Raw genomic sequence first — 15,575 nt, forward strand, 5'->3', positions numbered from 1 at the left:
TAAGCTTTCTGCATTTGTGTTTTGTTTTATATGGCGAAATCAATGTTAAGAATGGGTAGCTGTGTTCGTTTCTGTTGCCATAACATTTTATTCCTTCGCACTATGTGCGGCGAAGGTTCCCCTCGGTCAGTGCTCTAGAGTTTCGTTGCTGAAGAGATATTCCCTTGGTAAACCAAAAGCTAACTTTTGACGAAAGAATCAGCTGTATAACGAGGCACGATGGTTTTTTTCTAGAGGTCATCGGGCAGTTTCACTGCAAGTTGTTCCTTTCCTCAGAGATTGCAAGGGCAAAGGCTATGGTCGTGATCGTCGAGCCGATCAAACCAAACGGAAAACGAGTGAGTTTATAGTCATCTGATTCAAGTTAATCTCAAATAGGGATTTTAATAGAGAAAAACTTCTTTAGTCTGGGAGCAAATGTGGTCCCGTGTGAAGTTCGTGCTGAAAGCAAGCACCTAGTGTAAAAGTGTTCATTAGGACCTACTAAACATGAAAAGTTTTGGTGCCAGCTTTGCAACTTGCTCAGACGGCTTTTAAGGGGGGTTAAATTCTGATCCATGAAATCTAGCATGGAAACGAGGCTAAAACACATAATTCCTCATAACTTTGTTAATAACAGACGAAAATACACCAGACTTGCTCACATGATTGGGCATGATCCTCCCTGTTGGTTTATGTTAATTAACATAGGTCACGTGACCTTACGCATGAAAGCGAGGCTGAAACACATAATTCACTATAAATTTGTCAAAAAAAATCCTTATCATGCCAAACTTGCTCACCTTAGTCAGTTAGACATCTTGCATCGATTGGTGCCACTTTGTAGTGTCACGTGACCCCATACATGGAAACGAGGCTGGATATATCTGGTAGCATCGTGTAGGATGGCATTTGTCCTGCCAAATGTATTAACAACTACTAGGCAGATACATATCTGGTTATCCGATTTCAGATATAAAAACTTCAACTAATCATTGTCCTATGGCCCATAGCACAGGGACAAGACGGATAAAGCAAATACTGCGGAGGCTCCATTTGAGAATTTATCTTGTACACATAATCAATAATTTTGCCAACTTATGATACTGGTTCCATGTATTCATTTTTGCATGTTTATTGGAACAAGGGCAGAAAATGAAAATAGCGACCACTGCTGTTTTATATATACAGTCATGAAAGTATTACTGAATATCTATATACATTGTTCTGGTACCCACTTTCTGGTACCCACTTTCCATCTTCATCTTGCCATCCATAGCCTTCTGGTGAGGGCAACACCGGGTTTGCTACATGATCGTTGTTCCAAACAAGAAGCTGGTAGTGCGCTCTCAGTATGGCTTCATGGAGAGCAGCTTGTGTGGGCGGCAACCTCTCAGACTCAGCTTGATTTTTCTTAAAGAGGGACCATCTGAGGGCTTTGACAGTTTTGATGTCTGTCTTTGGTTGGTACATCCGACAAACCAGCTGTTCCACTCCACGTCTTGTGCCGTCATCTGGCTGTTCCCCACAACCGAGGTTAGCAAGAGTTTGCAAGATAGGAGTGCTGGTGTTATCAAACTCATCCCAACAAATGGCTTTTCCCTTTCCAGAGAAACTCCCAGTAACATCTGCTCCGGTCAACGCATGAAACGCTGGCAGCGCAGCCGTCTTAGTAGGCCCAAGGGCGTCTGCGATTGACTTCAAGTTGATAACTCTACGACTACTGCCGGTTCCAGTAACAAAGCAAGGGTTGGAGCACAAATCTGGATACCGTCGGAGAGCCAAAACAAGAACATCAGTGTCAGGAGAATATATAGATAGTTGGGTAGCACCTTGAGCAGAGGCATCCAGAGCATGTAAGATAATCTTCGTGTCGGCTTCTTCTTGTGTACTTCGTAAATGCCTGACGTCTCTGTGCGTTGCCTCACATTCCGTTCCCCATGCCACAACGACTTGTCTCCCATTGCGAAATAGGATTGTAGAAATCGCTCATAATAAAGTCATATAAGCCACACGAAATACATAATCATTGCAGCTTTTTAGCTTTTATTTTTTTCATTCAAATGCTATACATACAGCATTAATATGAATTACAATGAGTCAACGTTATTGTCCTGGATGATGTGTTCACCTTTGGCGTGTTTTGCAATCCAGCCTCATTTCCATGTATGGGGTCACGTGACACTACAAAGTGGCACCAATCGATGCAAGATGTCTAACTAAGGTGAGCAAGTTTGGCATGATAAGGATTTTTTTTGACAAATTTATAGTAAATTATGTGTTTCAGCCTCGCTTTCATGCGTAAGGTCACGTGACCTATGTAAATTAGCATAAACCAACAGGGAGGATCATGCCCAATCATGTGAGCAAGTCTGGTGTATTTTTGTCTGTTATTAACAAAGTTATGAGGAATTATGTGTTTTAGCCTCGTTTTCACGCTGGATTTCATGGGTCAGAATTTAACCCCCCCCCTTAAAAGCCGTCTGAGCAAGTGGCAAAGCTGGCACCAAAACTTTTCATGTTTAGTAGGACCTAATGAACACTTTTACACTAGGTGCTTGCTTTCAGCACGAACTTCACACGGGACCTTATTTTATGACATTTGCTCCCAGACTGGTAGCATTGCCATGTGACTCATTCCGCTCAAAGGAAATAACTGACATTGGTATTTTAAATGAATATTTCGAACTCATTGATTTTCACGCAGCACTTCGCTACCATCTAATTTTAAAAAAAATTATTTCCTTATTTATCTCGTTGCAATGCTGTTATCACAATGACATTGCTACTTTTGTACGTTTAGTTTCTTGAGGGCAGGGGGAAATTGATGGCTCGTGGATAGATTTTAGGGGAATACACGGCCCTTAGAGCTTGTGTTTATGCCAGTATCAGCTGCCAGGGGTTTCGCACTGTTCACGCAACAGGATATCGGTCAGCTCAGGAAAGGGCTTGGATTTCATTACAAATGAGGTAAATCTGTTATTAGAATACGATGGAAACTGCAATTGGTAGGATTTTCATGCGATAAGAAAAGCGCAAATGTAGTCATGTGGAACTGAAGACAAGGAGTATAAGTACATCTCAAGCGCGTAATAATTAGAGAATAATACATGGGTGCGCGTAGATATGGAATTTCTCTTCGAGTGTTTAACTCGATAGCTCACGAGTGAGCGCAGCGAACGAGTGAGATGTCGAGTTGAACACGAGAAGAGAAATTTCATATCTACAAGCAACCATGCATTATCTTTTTTTATCATATAAACACAACAGCCCTTTACTGACAAGAAAAGTCAACTTTATGAATCAGGATCGACAATCCGCGAATAAAAATCGTAAAGTGCGTTAGCGCTAAGGCTCAAGATGAAAAAATGTGTTGAAACACTACAAAAACGATGGGCATTATTTTCAATATAAAAAATTCTCAGTTACTGACTTGGTCCTCACCTACGGAAGAAATCTTTCAGGTACACGGCCAAAATAGGCCTGTGGCAAGTCTTCCAGTTGTCGATTTTCGTTCTCAGCCGCGAGAAATCCTTTTACCAACGCCACTGAATACATAACTTTCGGTTTTTCTCTCCGTATTTTGGTTTTCTTTCCCCTCATGCAAAGTTTGAACGTTACTGTCTATAAGCCATACGCATTTTTCAGTGTTTTAGCAGCCATAATCCGAACAAATCCCGACAAACGACCTTGGATTGAGAATGGTGAAGACTTTGCCCGGCCGTTCACTCATCAACCTGACCGAGTGGCGCGAAAAGCGAGTGACGTATCAGCAGCTAATTGGCGATATCGAATGCAGGTGAAAAAATACGATATTTTTTCACGTGTGTTGTTACGGCTTTTCTCAGGGCTGGAAATCCTTAAATGACACCGTTTTTTATATGATAAACAACAATAGGAAGCTCACCATTCTTCGCTTGTGAAATGTCAGCCGAAAAGAATGTTGAACAATCGCGTACGGTGTGGGAACAGGCCCCTTAATCAGCATTCTTTTTAGCTCAATTCATTGGTTATCTTCCCCTGATTTGACCAGTGGTATGTGTACGTAACAAGCGTCTTCGAAGCCGCGGTACGAAACATAAGACCGACGACATTGAAAAGTAAAATCTCCTCGATTTCGACGATCGAAACGCGTCCATTTTTGCCATACAGCTACATCCTTTCGTGAGTAGTGTATAGAAATACCCAGTTTATATGTATTATTCTTGTAGCTAAAATAATTTGGCGCTCCGGCTACGCAATACGTTCGTCCTTCCTTCTAGATTTCTCCTCTCCACCATAATTGCCGACATGTCTTCACAGTTTTCTACGTCATAGCCATGTAATATGATCGTTTTGGCCGCGTGCTTTCTGGCCGCTAAATCGCGCTATCAATGCACAAAAAAATGGTCAAGGAGAACTCGCTAGGCGCTAAGGTCGATTATTTCTAATTTTAAATACAGCTATTAACCAGAAAATGCAAAGGGCACTTAAAGCTTTGTGGTTTGGGCTTTATAAAACCTAAATGTGAAGTGCTTGCTGATTACATTGTTAGTGTTGTCTTGTTCACTCCTCAGATTGCTTTCGAGATACGCTCAAGATTACGTGCTGGTGCATTAAAAACATTTGCATTGGAAAACTCCTGGCCTTCTAGCTCTTTGGCGTCTCGTTGGAACGTTTGGCTGTGACAGATCCCAACACCTCTAAGAGCTGACAACTCCGTCGTAACAAGCATAGCTTTCCCCGCAGTTAGAGATTTGTTAATATTTTGCCAGTCGAAGATTAACTCAGTCCACGGTTTTAAACAGCTCCTTTATTGAATCATCGCTTGGAGTAGTCGCGTTCAAAATCCAGTGGTGTCTCACAGTTCTTCTGACTAGCAAGTCGTAATACAGTGAATTCCGTTTATGACGTCATCACGTTATGCGATTAGTAATAATTAATTGAAAATTGTGGCCTTAATTAGCTAGCGCAGTAGATAACATATTAAACAATACACTCCCCCATCTGAAATGAGGTATAGTAAGTATACGATTTACAAGTAAATTTAAGAGTTCAGTCACTGTTCATCAATAGGCAGTATTAATATTAGGCGCTGTACTGGTCGCTGTACACTTATATTTAGTTACAGGCTCATTTGTTATGTTCTTGTATTCGACGTCTACTTTCCGGACTCTCCCATCCGTTCCTGGATATGTATTAGAAACTCTCCCGATCTTCCATTTTCCTCTTAACAAGCTCGAGTCCTGTATAAGAACGATATCTCCAGTTTTTAAGTTACGGTGGGATGTATGCCATTTTTGACGTATCAGCAAACTGGGAAAGTAATTTTGCGTCCACTTCTTCCAGAAAGAAGATATTATCGTTTGTACGAACGAAAACCGTTTTCTATTACTCGCTCGCTCGTCAAAGTTCATGCCACTTGGTATTCGTGCCGTTGCTCTACCAAGCAAAAGATCGTTTGGGCAAAGATATGCACCGTCATCAGGTGACGCAGGGTGCCTTCCTATTGGTCTTTCATTCAGCAAGTTGGCGACCTCGTAAAGTACTGTTTGTAACTCTGAGAATGTTAAGGTACTATCGCCAATAGAAGCGTTAATAGCTCGTTTTACAGATCTTATGAGAGCTTCTGTGACTCCGTTCTGCCAGGGTGCGTCTGCGGATGTAAAGATCCACTCAAATCCCTCAGTTATGCCAAAACCTTTTAGTTTGTTCCAATCCCAAGTCTTGGTCATATTAGAAAGCTCTTTATTTGCTGCGACGAGTTGGGTACCGTTATCTGAGAATAGCTTAAATGGATAACCATGTAGTGACACGAATCGTCTGAAGACCATTAGGAATTTGTCTGTACTGTAGTCTGCTGCTATATCCAAGTAAACTGCTCTTGTCCCTAGACAGTTGAATATTACTCCATACGCCTTAGATGTTGTTCTTTTCTTTACTTCACCGCGAATCTTGTAAGGTCCAAACAAATCGATGCCTGTACTGCTCCATGGAGGGGCTGGTTTCAGCCTTTCAGTTGGAAGGTTGCCCATTACTTGTTACTCAACGACGCATTTGGACTTGATTGATTGCACAAGTTTCAACAGTTTCGGGATCCAGTACCTGGTACGCACTTTGCTGGCTGTAGTTAATATCCCATGATGCCCTTTTCTGTGTATTTGCTCTGTAAATAAACGTGAGAATGGGTGATCGTATGGAAGAAGTATTACTTCTCTCTTGTTGTAGCTCATCTCCATCCATAACTCGCTTCGTCCTCTAATCACATATATACCATCTTCTCGCATCTTAGGACATAATCTTTTGTAATTCCCGTTCTCGATATCCTTCCCCATGTCTTGTTGAGCTTCTCGTATCCAAAATAATTCAGCCCTTTCCAAATCATGTGGTGTGAGATCACGTGTTGCGTTTTTCAGAGATGTTTTGGGGTTTCTGTCATAGAGTTTCAGAACTCTTGCCGTCACCCTTAAGAGCTTGTTATAATTTGAGTACTTGGTGATATCAATCCTTCCTGCAAGGGTATCCTGAAATCCTTCGATTTTTATAGCCAGTGCCGTCTTGACTCGTTCTGGTAGTTGTGATTCTAAATAATTGCGAGTTATTGGCCAATCATCTTCTGGTTGTCGTAGGAATTCGGGTCCTTTCTGCCATGCGCTTTCGAGCCCGATATCGCTAGGCTTCTTCCCTCTCGTGAGACAATCAGCGATGTTGTGTTCGCTCTCTATCCAGTACCAATCTGTTTGGCTTGTTCCTTCTTGTATTTCTCCAATTCTTGTGGCAGCGAACGTGTTAAAACCGTAGGAATTTTTCTGTATCATAGCATGTACTATTTGTGAGTCAACAATGTGATAGATTTTTTTAAATTGGTATCTGCATTCTTTCTCTATGAAGATCTTGAGACGTTTGTTCAATACTGCTTCACATAGTTCGATACGATCGATAGATATTTTTTTGATTGGAGCTAGGCGATTCTTAGAGATGATCAAGTTACTTTCAAATTGACCATTTTTCCGTTCCCAGCGTACATACGCGCATGCAGCGTAGGCGTCTTGAGATGTATCACTAAATATAATGAGAATAGGTTCTCCAACTGCATCCGACGGCTTCACGCATCTCATGAATCGTACTTGATCCATGTCTTTTAAATCTTTGAAGAAGGTTATCCAGTTCTCTCTATTCTCTTCAGGAATGGGATCATCCCAGTCAAGCTTCTGTTCACTTCCCCATAAGTGCCGCATTAGAATCTTCGCTCTTACAGTGAACGGTCCAGCTAGTCCGAGAGGATCATATACACTATTGATCTGTGAGAGAATCATCCTCTTCGTGAGTTGTTGAGGGGGAAAATCTGTGGTTACGTTATTTGTTTGTAAAGCATGTCTCTTTCCTTTTGGTGAGAACTTGATCTTGACTTCAAAACATAGCTGATCTTCACATGGATTCCATTTGATCCCAAGTATCTTTTCGGTCGACGTATGCGGTGTCTGTACCATGATCGTTTCTTCTTGCTTGTTAATATGTCCTGAGAATATCCACTCTTTAACTTGAAATCCTCCTTTAATAATAGCTTTCTCTATGTCTTGGCTAAGGTCACGGGCCAGTGCAATGTTATCTTTGCTTTCGATGATATCGTCCATGTAAGTGTTGGTTTGAATTATGTCTGCTGCTTCCGGATAATTCTTGCGCATCATCTCTGCCGTTTTTCTCAATGCTACAGTGGCGATCGTGCCGGACGGTTTATCTCCAAATGACACTCGCTGTATTATATAGGTGTCTGGTTCTCTCGTACTATCCATGTCGCGCCAAAGAAATCGGTGAGTATGTTGGTCTAACTCCGACGTTTTCACTGTGTGGTACATTTTCCTAATGTCTCCCATGAAAGCAACTCTGTTCTCTCTAAAGCGTATCAAGACGCCTAACAAGTTATTGAACAAGTCAGGACCCTTTGCCCAATACTCGTTTAATACGTGCCCCATATAGTTCGCACTGCTGTTGAAAACTATACGGACTGGAGTAGATTTCGATTCTGGTTTGAGTACTTCGTGATGAGCAATGTAATGCGTAGGGCCTGTGTAGTTTGTTAATTCTTCCTCGGATAGCTTTCTTGCCACATTTCTGGCCACCATGTCCTTTATCTGTTCGTCATACACTTTCGCGTGATCTGCGTTCTTTCTGAGTCGTCGTTCGGTAGCAGCTAATTTCGCCATCGCTACTTTGCGGTTGTTAGGAAGCTTATGGGGGTCTTTTATCCAGGGGTATTCAGCGGTCCATGAGTTGTCTTCACTCTTGAAACGTAAATTCCGCTCAATTAACTCCAGTTCCCTTTCTTCCTGTATGGTATAATCTTTGGCGCCCAAGGAGCATTTTCCGCACTTGCATCCCCCGCACTTCGGTTTGCACTGTACACCAAGTGCCTCGATAGTGTAAAAATCTTCGACATTGACTTTGCCTACAAAGTGTACTCTCGCGTTTCCAAGATTATGGGTCATGCACGTTTCTTTAAGCAGTGGGTGAGTTCCTCCAACGCATCTTCCAAAACGATTTTTCAGTAGTACAAGATGCCCATTATTCTGTTCCCTTTCCGGGTGAAAGGCAGCGTATTCATAACCGATCAACACATCAACTGGACCAGCGGGTCGCGCTATTTCATCCTTTGAAGCGTTTCTAAATAGGTGGGCGATGCTCTCTATGTTTACATGCTCGATATCAGAGGTGATTTTGTTGATCCCATATACTTCGAATTCCACGGCTTGACCTCGCTTGTCCAAAAGTGGTAGCTTGTATTTCATTGTTTCGATTTCCTCGTTCTGCCCTCCTATCTTCACTATTGAAAGATTCACTTTGACTCCACTGAGTTTCTCTTGTTTCGCTTTGGCGTTGGTTATGAAGCAAAGTGAGGCTGCGTTGTCCCACATTACATTAGCTGTCCCCTTCCTGGTTTTTACTCTCTGTACTTGGAGGAGACATGTATCGACGTTGGAGTCGCTGCATACATTGGCGGAGGCAGAAGCTTGCTGGGGTGTACTTTCATCGTTTTCGTGAATTGATGGATGTTTCCTCGTGCAGCCATTCACGCCGCAATCTCTTTTTATCCTACAAGTCCGCTGCCTGTGACCAGGCTTAAGACAAGCCCAGCATGCTTGCTTTTCTTTGAGAAAATCCCTTTTTTCGTCAACTGTCTTAGCTTGATAAAGTCGGCAATTTGACGTCCAGTGCTTACCATTCTCGTGAATCAGACAATTAGGCCTAGGTTCTTTGGTACTTTCGTCTTTTCCAACTGTGATACCCTCCGAGTAATGTGCTGCGCCCTTGTGATATTGGTTGCTGCTTCCTGCACGGAGTGTAGCACTTTCGTATTCAATGGCATCCCTTTGACTCTGTAGAAAGTCGAGAAGACTTGGAAATTTGTTGCTTTTATCAACAAGACTGTCACGAGAGCTTACCCGTTCGGACCATTTCCGTTTGATATCTGACGGGAGTGCTTTCTCAATTACGCTGACTGAACTTGTGGTTGTGATCTCTGTTTCCAAGCCGAGTCCTTTTAGGTTACGATAACCATCCTCTATGAGGGTTACAAATTCTATAAAGCGTTTATCTTCTCCTTCTCTGAGCATTCTAAATCGCTTTATTTCGTCAATGATGACATCGGCAACTTTGGCTGGGTCTCCATATTTGTCGTCTAAACGATGCCACATCTCGTCTATGTCGTCGTCTACGCAGTTCACCAATCTCGCTGGCTCCCCCTTAAGACAGGTGCGTAGGACGTACGCTGCGTCACCTTTTCGGATTTGAGTCATAACTTGCTTCTGGAAATCTCTTTTAAATTGCGGATACTTGCGCAGTTCTCCGTCAAAGTGAGGCATTCGTACTTTTTCTAGTTGTAGAAAGGAAGCTGAGGCGGTAGACTCCCGCTTTGTTTCTTTAGCTTCTTCCACATTAGTGTAGCTTAGCGCTATTTTCTCCTTTATTTCATGATAACAGGTTTGGATTGTAGCGATCCAATTTATTTCAGCTTCTGCTGAGTCTTGAGTTAATAATTGTAGCAGTTCTGCGTTTGATCGTTTGCATTCCAAAAATTCTTCTTCAATTTGCATTTGTAAATCTCTCAATGCAAAATTGGGAATTTCTTTAGATTGCAGCGCGTGCGAGATAATTTTGTATGAAGCTTCGAAAACTGCGCGCGCTGTTTTCTGTCTTGTTCGTGCTTTATCAATGTATTCTTGACGCTCCGCGTACGCACGTGTTGATCTTTCTTTCACAGTGATTTGTTCCACATATTTGATTTTGCGATTGGTCGCCTCATTAAACTTCTCTTGGACTTCCGTCATCCACACTTCTGCTTCTTCAGACTGATCGTCTGGCAATAGCTCGATGTAGGCTTCATGTTTGCCTTCGAGTTCATCGTACGCTTCCGCGAGTTTCGCATAGTTTGTTTCAACTATTTCTACGCCTTGGTTGTTGTCTATCGACTTGGTGAGGAAGTTCTTCTTTCTTGTGAATCTTCCTTTAGCTGTTGTACGCTTGCCTTTAGCCTTCTCGATTTCAGCTGCGTTTTCCATCTTCGCTTATCCAGTTGTCGCTTTGTAGCAGACCACCGTGGATTTTGAATATTTTGCTAGTCGAAGATTAACTCAGTCCACGGTTTTAAACAGCTCCTTTATTGAATCATCACTTGGAGTAGTCGCGTTCAAAATCCAGTGGTGTCTCACAGTTCTTCTGACTAACAAGTCGTAATACAGTGAATTCCGTTTATGACGTCATCACGTTATGCGATTAGTAATAATTAATTGAAAATTGTGGCCTTAATTAGCTAGCGCAGTAGATAACATATTAAACAATACAGTTAAGATGCATGCTTTAACCCCCAAAAGTCATTACCACGCGACTGCAAGGAAGAGGAAGTATCTCAAGAATAGTATTTAATAGACTGATCTCGTTAGATCAGTTTGTGGGTGCTGTTTCCAGTATAACTACATGAAATAAAATTCTACATACTGAGTTGCAAGAGAGTTTTTAGTACCCATGGCATATTTTGTGTCCCATACGTATTCAATGTCATTTCTGGCGGGAATAAGCATGCCATTATGCTTTACAACCATTTTCTTTCCCCCAAAATCAATCATTGATCGACCGGTAATCAAATGATATTATAATTAATCCACTTAACAATCAGGTTATGAAAGTGTTACTTTCACATCATAAGCATAAATGAAGTGATGAATAAATGAATACCACACTTCACTGATGTTTTCAACCAAGATCACCAGCTGGAAGAGTTTTCAAAAAATAACAAATACCTTTAAGCTCTTGAAGTTAAAATGTTTATGTGTTAAGTTTTAAGATCTCGATGACCCCATTACTTTTAGAGTTTTTCGTGGTTTCCAAAGCACAAAGAGACTAAGAGTATGGATACCCCCTGGATGGGGCATTAGTCCACGGTAGGCTAACACTTCAGTGGCCACCTATATCCTAACGAAAACGGAGACTAAAAATTACTATGAAAGAGCTCACCAAATTGGATAAATTCGGGGAATGTTCTCTTCCCATCGTCAAAGACTTCAACTATTCTTCGGTTCGAATAAGTCGTTCCCTCGGTTCACTTATTTCTGCAGCGTTCGATTAGTACCTCTCTTGGTACTGTTGTTTGCTTCTTTCCACAATTTCGAAACAGGCATCAACGCTTCAGCCCAGCTCTTCAGTTCAAGCAACTCCGAGATAGCTTGCTCTCCCTCCATTGACATGTTCGCGAGTCCAATTAGTAGGTCTTTGAACGTTTTGAAACTACTTTGCTACAGGACAACAGTTCTGATAATTTCATGGTCTGCCATTGTTCCTCTTCAAAAATCTGTGACAGTTTTTTCAGCTTGTTGAGCAATTGTACGTTCTTCTTCCTTTCTTCTTTGACTTGAATTTTCAACTGTCTGGCTTTCTCCTCAGCGGACAATATCTTCATTAGCAAAACAAGATCATATGCATGCCTTTCATTCGCACACTCGTGTATCCCTTTTCTCAATTTGCCTCGAATTTTAACATGCTTCAGGCGCCTTTAAAGTTTTCATCTCCTCAAGACGGGTCCCCAGTTGTCGATTCTTTATTGATAGGTGGTCAACACCGATGGTAATAATAATACTAATGATAATAATAATAACAATAATTTATAGACTTATATTGCGCAATTATCAATATAAGAATTTTCAATTGCGCATTACAATTAAATGTTAAAAATTCAACCTTACATGGATATTAAAAACTAAAAAGAAAAATGTTCTCTAAGAAGATGTAGAAATATAAAATTAGATGCAAAGAATTAAAAAGCTTTGCAAATAAAAGAGTCTTAATGGCCTTCTTAAACTTGTTTAAAGATTGGGTGTTTCTGATAGAGCCCGGAAGATCGTTCCACAATTTAGGGGCGGCCGCATGGAAAGATCGATCGCCGAGCGTGGTGAGTGTTTTACCCCTGCAAGGAGCAAGGAGTAAGCCGTCATTGGAACGTAAATCATATCTTCCAGTATCTCTAACAGAAATCAGCTCACTTATGTAGGCCGGGACGAGATCATGTATTGCTTTAAAAGTAATTAAAATAATTTTAAAAACCATGCGATATTTCATAGGCAGCCAGTGTAATGACTTGAGCAGAGGTGTGATATGACAAAATCTACTCTCCTGGAATATGGGGCGTGCAGCTGTATTCTGGACTCTCTGCGGAGCTATATTTACTTTGCCAACTTTAATGTGTCCAATATCAACTTTGGCAAGCTGCTGCTCCGTGCCAATTAAAAGAAACTCAGTTTTTTCCTCGTTCAACAATAGTTTGTTCTCACGCATCCAACACCTGATCGCCGTAATACAACACTCAATAGCAGTAATGACATCCAAGTGACCTGTCCCATCTGCGGGGCGGAAAGAGACGTAAAGTTGGGTCGTCTGCATAGCAGTGGACAGATGGAAGACATTTTTTGACGACGTATAGTAACGAGCTCGTATAGATGGTAAACAAGAGCGGTCCTAAACAGGAGCCTTGGAGTACTCCGCAGTTCAAATCAAACTTCTTCGACAGACACCTACGGACTAACATCCTCTGACTGCGCCCTGATAAGTACGATCGCAACCACTTGGACACCCTGCCCTTAAGTCCCAGCGTATTGAGTGCCTCCAGCAATATATTATGCTCGACTGTATCGAAAGCAGCACTAAGATCGAGTAGCACTAGAAGGATTACATGTTGTTCATTCATATTGAGCAGGATGTTATTCTTCACTTTCAGAAGGTCCTAAGGATGTCCTCACTACACTTGGAGGTAGGATCTGTAAGTCGAGACAAATATCAGGGGTTATAAAGTGGCCAATATCGTGTTTCGTTTACACTGTAACGGATCGAAAATGTAAGCTTTTTATGCTTTCACGACTTCCGAGGGCCTTTATAAAACGGACACTTAGAATTAGGGGGGCAAACACTGGCCAGGGGCCCATGGGTGTGCGCCTGACACAGACTTTAAATGTTTGCATGGAAACGTTGAAATGTAGTTGTTCGAAGGAAGTGCTAATCTTCAATTTAGTGATTTAATTCAAACATAATTTGAAGAAATACTCAGTTTCTCAAAGGGCTCTATCTCTCATCTAAACAATTAGCTTATATTTTAAAAACGACTCGGGTGAGTGAGGTGCTTCTAAGTTTGATACATAGACTCAGTTTGTAATCTCTTGTGGAACTTTAAATTTAGAGTGCTAGCTGATTACATTACGAGAGTGCATGGTATTGTTCCAGTTCGAGATTACATCGAAAGTGTGTTTGCGATTACGCTCAAGATTCGGACGTGCTAGTGCATTAAGACCGTCCGTGTTGGAAAACTCCTAGTCTCCTTGCTCCTGGCGTCTTGTTAGATTGGGCTGCAACAGATCCCTAAGAGCTGACAACTCTGTCGCACCAAGCGTAGTTTTCCCCGCAGTCAGTAATTTTTTAAGCACGTGCTATCACGGCCTGACTTATATAACTTATAGTCACACGAAAAAATGATGTAAGAGAAGTAATCTAAGGAGAATTTATAGAATGACACTTTAGATCAGTTTCTGGGCGCTGTATTCATGCTGTATGTATTCCCCCAAACCAATTATAGATCGACTGATTAATCGAGTAACCAATTGATTAATTTGCCAATTAACGGCTTTATGATAGACCTTTTCTTTTACCTATCCTCTCTTCTCATGATCATTAAACTTCATTATTTCTAAACCTTGACAGTTCATTCAGTTTCATTTTTTTTCCCGCAGCGTTGAAAATTTTTCAAACAATAAATCGTCCTTGTCACCATTAAGATACGAAGGCTTATTACTTGTCTTCCTCAACAAGAGTAATTTTGATGAGACAATTATTTTACTCGTATAGTGACCAGTTGTTTTTAAAAAGTCTGTCTCATAACCATGGCAATAAACAATTCTTAAACTGCATTTTTGAACGATCGCTTTTCAACTTCCTTTGGGTATTTAAAAGACCTTAAAAACCGTCTGAGTCAAATTCTTAAGCCTTCAGCTTAGCTTTCATCCATTAAAAAGTTAAGTAAGGAAATATCCAAAAATTGATTTGCTCGCCTTCCCCCGTAGGCTGTTTGAACTCTTTGACAAAAGTATACACAATAGACGTGAAAAAGGCAATTTTGCCATCTTATAACAGAGTTTTTTCAATGGGGTAGTTGAGTAAAATCAGACGGTTTATGTTCCTTCGTTTCATTTAAAGTCATCCGTTTAAGCTTACTTACTAGCAGACTAATGACAGGTTAAATATGACGTTTAGCACAAACAACAAACGGAAAACAGAAACGATGTAAACTGAACTTCTTGTCGTCTGCTCTATCAACAGATTGCGGATACTAAACGGACTGATTCTCAAAAATAAACTACAGGACTTATTTCGAACCTGTGCCTTTCAGATAACGGTTAGCGGCTTTTACTAACTAAGCACATTCTTGTGATGCTAGCGGTTTTCTCTCAAGGAAGTACAAGGAAAGTGCCGATATCAGTAAAGGGAAGTACACACTCTTCTAGAAAAACACTCTGCACTTAATTCCGACGCATCAGCAAATAGTTAATGTCTTAAAAAGGTCATTTCCCTGGAAAGATGACAATGTCTAATCCGTTAATGGCAAAACAGAATTACAACGGATCCGCCCTTGACTAGTTTATCACGTAAGTTGTAGACTGTTACTATTTGACCTCTTTAAGGCTCCTTAATTCTTTAGTCGTTAAGGCTCATGGAATATTTTTTAAAGATATTTTCATATATGATGGATTTAGAGTGAGACCCATTTTTAACCCATTCCTACATCTAAGACACGCACCTCCACTCGAGATTTACTTTTGGAAAGGAAGCAAAGATCTGATCTAATGAGAAATACGTTTTCTAATCATTAAGTTGAAATGTTTTGATTATATTACATGATCTTAGTACTTTGTGTTCTCTAACCAGACATGAACTGAATACTGAACAACAGGTGACGAAAAATGAAAGTAGAATAATTGAAATTATGACAGTTTCCAAGGAGACGTCCTTATCTTTGACGTAAGGGAGACCACATGTAGAAGTCTGACACAAATATTGCGCAAGGACTTCCTCGATGACCATACTAG

The 15,575-nt window shown here is 41.0% G+C and overlaps 3 protein-coding genes across 3 annotated transcripts; all 3 read right to left on the reverse strand.

The window, feature by feature from the left end:
• Window positions 1-1,170: 1,170 nt before the first annotated feature.
• Window positions 1,171-2,145, reverse strand: LOC136282974 (uncharacterized). Its single transcript, XM_066171140.1, has 2 exons — window positions 2,111-2,145; window positions 1,171-1,936 (listed from the first exon to the last, which is right to left on the reverse strand). The coding sequence occupies exons 1-2, from the start codon at window positions 2,143-2,145 to the stop codon at window positions 1,171-1,173; spliced, it is 801 nt and encodes a 266-aa protein (XP_066027237.1).
• Window positions 2,146-5,027: 2,882 nt separating this feature from the next.
• LOC136282975 (uncharacterized) lies at window positions 5,028-5,993 on the reverse strand. The gene has a single exon (XM_066171141.1). The coding sequence runs from the start codon at window positions 5,991-5,993 to the stop codon at window positions 5,028-5,030; it is 966 nt and encodes a 321-aa protein (XP_066027238.1).
• A 6-nt stretch (window positions 5,994-5,999) lies between these two features.
• Window positions 6,000-10,514, reverse strand: LOC131798119 (uncharacterized). The gene has a single exon (XM_059115771.2). The coding sequence runs from the start codon at window positions 10,512-10,514 to the stop codon at window positions 6,000-6,002; it is 4,515 nt and encodes a 1,504-aa protein (XP_058971754.2).
• Between the last annotated feature and the right edge of the window lie 5,061 nt (window positions 10,515-15,575).

Source organism: Pocillopora verrucosa, chromosome 8 (genome assembly GCF_036669915.1).
Source record: "Pocillopora verrucosa isolate sample1 chromosome 8, ASM3666991v2, whole genome shotgun sequence".
NCBI classification, from domain to species: domain Eukaryota; kingdom Metazoa; phylum Cnidaria; class Anthozoa; order Scleractinia; family Pocilloporidae; genus Pocillopora; species Pocillopora verrucosa.